Below are 8,649 nucleotides of genomic sequence, written 5' to 3' on the forward strand. Positions count from 1 at the left end.
GTTGTTTTTGGGGGGGGGGGGGGGGGGGAGTGGGGGGTGTCGTTTGTTAAAGGCGACTGTCCGTCGAACGGTCACCTCAGAGACCCAGCGCTGACTCGGCTAGGGGAAAACTCTCTTTCCCAGCTCCCTCGCAGTCACACCGACGCGGCCGTCTATTACTGCCTCCCTTTCGCGCTCACTCCAGCAGTTCAGAGCTACTTTAGAGTCCCTCGTCCCTTCCATCCAGACCACATCTGGCCAGAGGATAAATCGACTCTCCTTAGGAGTCCGACCCTCTGTGTTTCCTAGATGACAGTTACAAAAGACGCAGTCAAGCATTACAGTCGTCTGAAGCAAGTCACATTCGGATCACATAGTTTTGTTGGTTTTTTTTTTTTTAAACCTTATCATAAGAGGAAATCAAGCTGGCATTAAAAGAGTAAATACACTGGACTCTGAGGGGGAAAAAAAAAAACAAAAAACAAACTTACTTCAATTAAATGCTTCACTACACAACACTCCAAAGCACTCTATGTTCTCTTACATCACCATCAAGAAACTTCAATGTCCAGTACAGACAACACTACAAGGAAAATTAATGGTTTACATTTGGAGGATGGAATGAACGAACCGCTCCTTACTCTGCTACACCCTGAATACAACAAACTGGCAGGTGGAGACCTGCGAGCACCGCTCCCCGTTTGTAACACGTTCGCTTGTTACACCATGGCTCTGCACCGCTGGGATGAGTGCAACTCCTTGACCCGAGATGCCCCGTGGTTTTGGCCGAGCCCTTCGGGTCAAGGGCTTATGCTGACCCAGCGCCAAACGCTTCGAGGCCGCTCTAGCTGCAGCCTCCGGGTGCCCCAACGAGTCTTGTGCTAAAAAAGGTTCATTTTGTGGGAAATGGGAATTTTAACTGCCAAAAAACATTGGCTACCGGTGGCCGGCAGACCACGGCTAACAAAAAAAAAAAATCCAAAGCCTCCCAAGACGTGGACGTGCAAACGGACTCGGTCACAAACTGTACAGCGTGATGGTGATCTGACGGCTGGGAGGGCCAGCGAAATGCAAACCCCGGGTTTAGGGGTCAATTTTTTTTCCGGCGTTGCCTTGCCAAACGAGGCAAGGGGTATAAAGCCAAAGCAAGTTGGATGCAACTTTTCTAGGAAAGCAGAACAAGCTACTATAAAGGAATCGGCTTACACATCCCTGCTTAATGCCCGACCGTTCAGACTCACGTCGCTGCATGAACAGATGAATGTATATTCCTGCACTGCCACAACTCTCATTTTTTTACTTACTGAAACATAAGGCTGCCTCCATTTAGGAGAGATAACTTTTAGTTTATTTGCCCTAGGAAATTACTTACGATATTCTTCCGAATGGCGCAAAAGCTGCTTTTATATCTTCAGTTGTAATTTCTGGACTGAGGTCTCCGACAAAGACATGGAAATGGTCTTTTTGGGAAAAAGAGAAAAAAGGATCTTAATGTTTGAAGACGACCCCTGAACACGCGCGCGCGCGCGCACACAGAGCATCGCAATCTCGGCTTTCCAGCTATTATTAAAAACTACATGAAGACTAGAGTTTACTACGAAGCAGAATTTACTGCTGTTCGTAACAGACCCTTTGCTTGGCAGCGCTACAGAGGCAGCGATTTTAAGGATACTACAGTGACACACGGCACTTACGTTCTGTATTTTACAAACTGCTTTTAAGACCAGTCAGCATTTGCCGTACAAAGCCCTAAAACTATTTACTTAATGTGCCAAGACCACACGAAAGCCTTCCTCTCCGTGTGCTAGTGTTAAGCTTCGACACGGGAGGAGACCGCTAGCGATTCAAAAATCTGACCGACCGAAACGTCTAGCAGATTCAAGAAACGCAGGGCAGCACTCACTCTAGAGCAGGACGTTATCTGGAACCCAGCCACGGTGGCCGGTTTAACACCGTGGGTCGTGAAGAACAAATCAAAAAAATACCTTGCATTGCAACAGTTTGGCTGTTAAAGCATTTGAGTTCCCAAAAGCCAACAGTTTTGGTGGCCCAGCCACTACACCATGTGAATCCGTGAGAATTCAGTGTGTGTGAATCCATGTGCAAGTGAACTAAGACTGAAGGCAACAGAACGGAAACAGTAATCCCTTCAATTCATACCAGAGCCATAAAAAACACGCACCAAAGAGAGACAAAAGTCCTGTGTCTAAGGAGTTTTCCACTACAACGTGTCACGCGCCGTCCTAGCAATATACAGACTTATTTGTACTACAGCAGGTACGAAAGTCTCGAGTCCAGTCGGACGCTGATGTAGTTTAGCCCCACTGGCCTACAGAAATTCAAAGCTTGCCGAGAACAGCAGCAATCCGTAGGCTCGCCGGGAGCGACGGAGCCCGGTTTGGGAAACGGTCTAGATAACTCCCAAGGAATCTGCCTGAAGCGGCGCGTGCTGCAGCCTCACAGGGAGCCAACTATTCTGCCTCGATAGCAGGGGACAAGGGGGTTTGGGGCTTTTGGTTTTGGTTTGGTTTTTTTTTACAAGTGCACTCGTAACAAACAGCTGGAGATTAGCACCAGAACCAAAGAGTGGACACTAGATCACTTTCTGACGCTACAGGGAAACGAAAGGGAAGTCTTTCCATAAAAAATAAATTCGTAACGAACAAAACCCCATACATAGCTGCAGGTGGTTAGTGAATACCCTTGAGAGATTTCATTTTATGTTTAAGAAGATACAATTACCTTGTGAACGCTGTGTGTTGACAACGGTACTACCTGATGACAAAGATTAGATTTGTTCTTAAGTTTATTAACACAAACACATTAAATAATATCTTAGGATTACGATCAAAACATTACTGCATATAATTGTACGATGCTTACTCTTTATGTTTAAAAACTACTTGTACAAATCAAACGCGTACTCAAAGCATAAGCGACACTTACTGCTGGTATCTTTCTTCTGGCTGCTGGGGGTCGTCGCCCAGTTCACTTTGACCTCCTGCAAACGTTAGTCGCTCACGTTAGACCGAGCAAATCCCAACTAAGCTCAGATACCTCCAGCATTTAACTCTTGACACTACAGGGGCACCAGACGTGGAAGTTTGGGGTGAAAGCTCCAGTTTAAGACACATTGCTCGGGAGAGGGTTCGTTCTTCCAAGCTGCGTTCCGCTGGTTAAGAGCAAAGACGGTAAACAGACCTGCTCTGGGAGTTTTTGGGTTGGTTTGGTTGGGTTTTTTTGCAGGGGTGGGGAGGAGAGAGACCTGATAAGGTCAGCAGAGTTAAAATATTCCTTACGCCCGCTGTCTCTGAGCCCTCCCCGGTTCCACACCCCCACCTCCCTCCGGGTTCTTCCTACAACAGTCAAAACAGCTCTTCTTGTTAGCCGTGTCACGTCAAGACCTCCGTCCAAACGAAGTGTCTAACGTTTCGCAGCGTATCCACTTCGTCTCAAGCGGTATTTCACCCATGGATATTTCACCCGCCCCACCTGAGACAGCCTGTTTTTCAACTCCAGCTCACCCTGTAGACATGACAGCTTACCTTACCCATTATCTTCCGGCCATTCATAGCAGCCAGTGCCGCAGCCGCATGCCGGTGCTCATAGAACTCCACAAAACAGTACGGATCATTTCCAGCTGTCTGAGAAAAGAAAGAAACAAGGGATTGCTGACACAAACCTCTTCAAACTGTGCCCTCGCCATTATACTCAGCTCCTTATTCGTTACGCCTAAATGTCTCAAAATGGATAGGCTTTTTTACTCTGCACTGAGACCGCAGTCAGCGCGTTAACAACCCTCTGGGGGGTTTCAGTTCCGCTTTAGAAAGGTAAAATTACGGCAAGGAAGAACTTTTCTCATCTCGTCTACAACACCCCCCCCACCCCGTTCGCTCCCTCTCGCAATACCCACCCACCCTTCGATTTAACACCGGGCACGAGGCAGAAATGATGCCAAAAGTACACGACTGTGATCTCCAGCCTTATTATAGAATCATCGAATCATTGAGGTTGGAAAAGACCTCTAAGATCATCAAGTCCAACCGTCAACCCTACACCCCCATGTCCACTAAACCATGTCCCTGAGCGCCTCATCTACACGTCTTTTAAATACCTCCAGGGATGGGGACTCCACCACTTCCCTGGGCAGCCTGTCCCAATGTTTCACCACTCTTTCAGTAAAGACATTTTTCCTCACGTCCAATCTAAACCTCCCCTGGCGCAACTTGAGGCCGTTTCCTCTCGTCCTATCGCTTGTTCCTTGGGAGAAGAGACCGACCCCACCTCGCTACAACCTCCTTTCAGGGAGTTGTAGAGAGCGATGAGGTCTCCCCTCAGCCTCCTTTTCTCCAGGCTGAACAACCCCAGTTCCCTCAGCCACTCCTCATCAGACTTGTTCTCCAGACCCTTTAACGCGGTCGCGCCGTATTTCCAGTGGAATTCCGAAACACGCAAGTACGGCCCAAAGCCATTAGCTACGAGAAACACGAAAATCACTAGGTGAAGGCTCTTACATCCATTATCATTTTGCAGTTTTTGCATGGTCCGATCTGGCTGAACAGCTGGAGGATCAGAGCTTCGGTCACGTCCCTTGACAGGTTCCCCACGTATCTGTAGGATCAAATAAAAAGTTAGAAGCCGTCCTGACGCTCCAGTCTGCTCGTCGGTACTGAGCAAACACGGCGCAAAGTCATTCCCCGAACACCCAACCCGCCAGGTCAGGCCGTCGAAATGAAGCGTGCGGCAGGACCGTGTCCCGACTCGTGGAGCAACGGGGCAGAAACGGCGCGGCGACAGCGGGCAGCAACCCCACCTCGTTCCCGCCAAAGGTCTGCGTTTCTAAACTCTCACCCCCGTTCAAAGCTGAACGGGGAAAGCCAGACACGGACAACTCGACCGCCCGAATGGATTTCCACGTTACGATAACCACACGCAGCCATCGTTCACCAAGCACCGCTTCCCTAGCTGCCCTAGCAGCTCAGCCCGGTGTTTAGCAAGCACGTTACACGATATTTAGTCGGCTCCTTTTAAAAAAAGGGCTCATCGTCTGAAAGCATTAGATCTGCCCGAACCAACCAAGGGCAAACGTGCTCAAGCGTGGGCATCCCCCCGTCCTCCTCCATCGGAAAGGATCAGCCTCCTCAAGCACAAACAGAGCCCGAACCCCTGCTCCGATTTGGGATTTCGGCACCCCACCCACAGGTGGGGGTTTTTGTTGTTGTTGTCGTTATGCCCAAGTCACAGGATTTTTTAAAAAAAGCACACGGAGAAACCTCAGCTCCAAAGGTGTGGCAGCACCTCTCCGCAAAGGAACGTTATGTGGCAAACCGTGGCCTCTGCAGCGAGAGCCGCAGCCAAATCGCGCTGCTGAAACCACGTCAATAAATCAGCAATCCTCCCCCGTCTCCGTGCAAGAGTTAAAAAGATGTTGTAAGAGAACAACAAGGCAGCAAAACCAGCGACTTCTTGCGCTCCTTCTGTTGACACAAGGCTGTGAACAACCCTCCTGAAGAGATGGATGCACTCCAGTATTTGGTTTAGCAGGAGAGAATGGGGGGGAACGAGACACACAGCCTCTGTTTTCCTGTCAGAAATGACCCGGCAAGCCATGTATTAATAATTTGAACAACTATTTTAGGTAGGGCTCAGAATCATACTCCTTTTTAAAATCAACACACGCTTCACCAGAATCAGATCGTCACAGGCAGCCTCTCGCTCAACAAAGCGGGCAATTCCTGCACTTCTGATGATGTCTCCTTAAACAGAGGAGGGTTTAGCGTACTGCCATTAAGGCAATTAACTTTGTGCTCGATAACACCAGGACATTCTACCCCGCATCACGTTCAACCGAGAGTCATAACTAGCGAGACTTCTTTTTCTCTCTCTTTTTTTTAACATTATCGGATAATGAATAAGCCAAGGCACTAGAGCGACGAGGCCCTCACCTCACCTTCTAGGTCCAAGTTTATTAACAGTTTATTTGTAACTGAAAGTTTCCTAGACACGGTGTCTACACCCTGACCTTTGCACTCGCGCTGGATTTTCACCCCGATAACCGGACAGGCACCTCCCGAAGCCTTCCCTACCTTAACACTGGATTTAGCTGGAAAAAGCAGGATTTAGGTGAGCGATCTCCGACGGACCCACGAACCTCTGCATGGCCAGACCTTTCAAAAGGCATCCTCGAAGGATCAACTGCAGCAAGATATACGTGTACGTACACGTATGTCGAGAGACAGTACGTGTGACCGCGTACTAGACGTTGACCTACTTGCTTCCGCACCAAGGTAAAAACACGTCTCGGCTCCTCGTGCACAGACGTGGTCAAGGCATCCCCTAACGGCCACGCGAGCAGCAATGACACACAGAACAAAGCGCTAAAAAAGGAGGGGGAACCGTAAAGCGCATTGGCCGTTCAGAAAAAGAGCTCAACATCGTAAAACTTCAGCAGCATTTTTCTCGTGTTATTCGTCAGCGTAACCTCATTACCCCGCAGCTGGGTACATCTGCTCTCTGCGGCCAGCAAGCCTGGAGAGGTTTCCCCAATCCACCGGCTGACAAACTACGACAAAGTCCTGCGATGCTACCAACCGTGCCAGGACTGATGGGAAAAACACCCCCCCCCTCCCGCCCCCCGAGCAACAATCCCCGTGTTCTTTACTCTGATGCGCTCTCCCCGTGCTACGCTCGAGCTGTTTGACCATCCCAACCTTTCCACGGAGTTTCGCCGCGGCTCTCCTTCCGTGTAGCTGGCACACGGGCAGGGTCCAGCACACCCGGACCTTGTCCTGGACCAGTCAGACAAGAAATAACCGAGGGCCGAGGTGACCCTGCCAGGTAGGGCCAGCTAATTCGGCAGGCGATCTCTCCTGCGTGACGGTTCTGTCGCCTCCTGCACCTTTCCCATCCCTCTCTTTCCTGCTAATTGGATTCTCCTTAATGAGTCGGTCGATGTTTCTTTGCGGACTATGGAAGGCAAACTCTGCAGACAGCTCCATTTATTCACCGCACATTGATCAGAATGCGGCTTCTTGAAAAATAACACCAAACTATCGAGCGTTAGCGCTTCTGCATCTTTTTAGACACGCAAAGTAAATTAGAAGTACACGTATTCCACAAGTATCTACGTACGTATATGAAAGATGCAAACAAGAGGTCTTTGTAAAGTTCAAAAACACTGTCTGCCTTGTAACCGCTCTTCAAATTTATAATCTCTGCCGTTGAAGAGTGGCTTTCAAGGAAGGTCACCGGCCACGTGAAAACGAGCTGCCTACCCAGGAAATCATTTACATAAGTAACACGGCTCCTAACGTGCTTCGGAACGCCGAGGCTCTAACGCTCCCCTTCAAAGAAACAGATTACGTGGAAATGGCAAAAACAAGAAGCTGCTTCCAACGACGTCTGGAAACTGTTCCAGAAAAAGGACTTAAACACGCTAAGGGTACTAAAGAAAAAGGCACGCGCGTTGCAGACCGCTTCGGTGGCCCCTCCCGATGCAGCAAGACGACGCGACCGAAGAGGGAGCACCGTAACCCAGGTCCAGATGGGGTTCCTGTAGCACTACCTACAGAAATCCCCGTGCAAGCAAATATTTAACACACACACACACTTCAGACCCGAGCTAGAGAGAGATTACTTTTAGCTGCACTTTATTCCTTCAAGCTGCTCGCTCGAAGCCCCATCTGCGAAATTCAGCTCGTGACAATCCTCCGTATGACTTGAGAAAGTCACTCGGAGCGAGTGACGTTCCCAGTACGTTGCTCAACAGTCAGTTCCACAGCTCAGAAACCCGGCCGTGTTTGTGCAATGAGCCGCACGTGCTCAAGGACAGGTAATTTATTCCCTCGAGCACACCCCGTCTACTTGCCGAGACCACTAAACTCCGGACGACGATTTCATTGCGACGGGGGAAACCCATTTTTCTAAATAAACACGTAAATACGCCAACAGGCCTGACCCATGTTTGCAGACGCCAAGAATAGTTCCAAAAATGCACGTACGAGAAAGACAACGGGATCGTATACGCAGGGAGGCTGACAGAGTGTTTACCGCTCAGGAGAGCCTGGACCAGAGGAGCTGGCGTAAGTCACGTAAGAGTCTTGTTTTCCTGCAGTCACTCATTTAGCAACCCTTGGGGTAGGCGCAGGATCGGCCACGGGCAAAACTTTCCCCTCACCTTGGAAAGACTCCTCTCCCTCCTGTCTTTCCTCCCCTCAACTCCTGTACTGAAACAAGAGATCAAAGCTTAGGCAGAGGTGGAACGGAAGGACCGGAGTCTGTGATTTCCCTGATCTACACGGGGGAAACCACTCCAGGTAACGCCTGCCAGAGAAAAGGAGAGAAACGCACACGTAAGATGCGCACCGGAGCTCTCCTCTGCCTTTCAAACACAGCCAGCCGCAGCGAAACGCCTCTTGACAGCGGCGGGCGTCAGCTGCCCAACACCACCAGAAAAGTAATTAAGGATTAAGGGACCCCATTTATGATTTTAAGGAGGCGAGGAGCTGCCCTGCAGCTACCGTTAGTTCCTGGGGAAATAACAGGCTCGCAGCGTGCTTTGAACACTTGGAGAGGCGGCGATTTCATGGGCGACCCCCGTTTATTTCCATCGAGCTGTTGAACATCGCAGCGGGGCTCCAGTTTTCAGGCCAGGGCAGCCACCACCACCCC

General features: G+C 49.8%; 1 protein-coding gene across 1 annotated transcript in view; it reads left to right on the forward strand.

Moving 5' to 3' along the window:
* Window positions 1-4,710: 4,710 nt before the first annotated feature.
* PCYOX1 (prenylcysteine oxidase 1) overlaps window positions 4,711-8,649 on the forward strand; it is an 18,520-nt gene continuing 14,581 nt past the window's right edge. The window contains exon 1 of the mRNA XM_009273054.2: window positions 4,711-4,717. Coding sequence (XP_009271329.1) covers window positions 4,711-4,717 — 7 coding nt within the window. The remainder of the gene's footprint in view (window positions 4,718-8,649) is intronic.

The sequence above is a fragment of the Aptenodytes forsteri genome, unplaced genomic scaffold, assembly GCF_000699145.1.
Source record: "Aptenodytes forsteri isolate BGI_AS27 unplaced genomic scaffold, ASM69914v1 Scaffold158, whole genome shotgun sequence".
In the NCBI taxonomy this organism is placed as follows: domain Eukaryota; kingdom Metazoa; phylum Chordata; class Aves; order Sphenisciformes; family Spheniscidae; genus Aptenodytes; species Aptenodytes forsteri.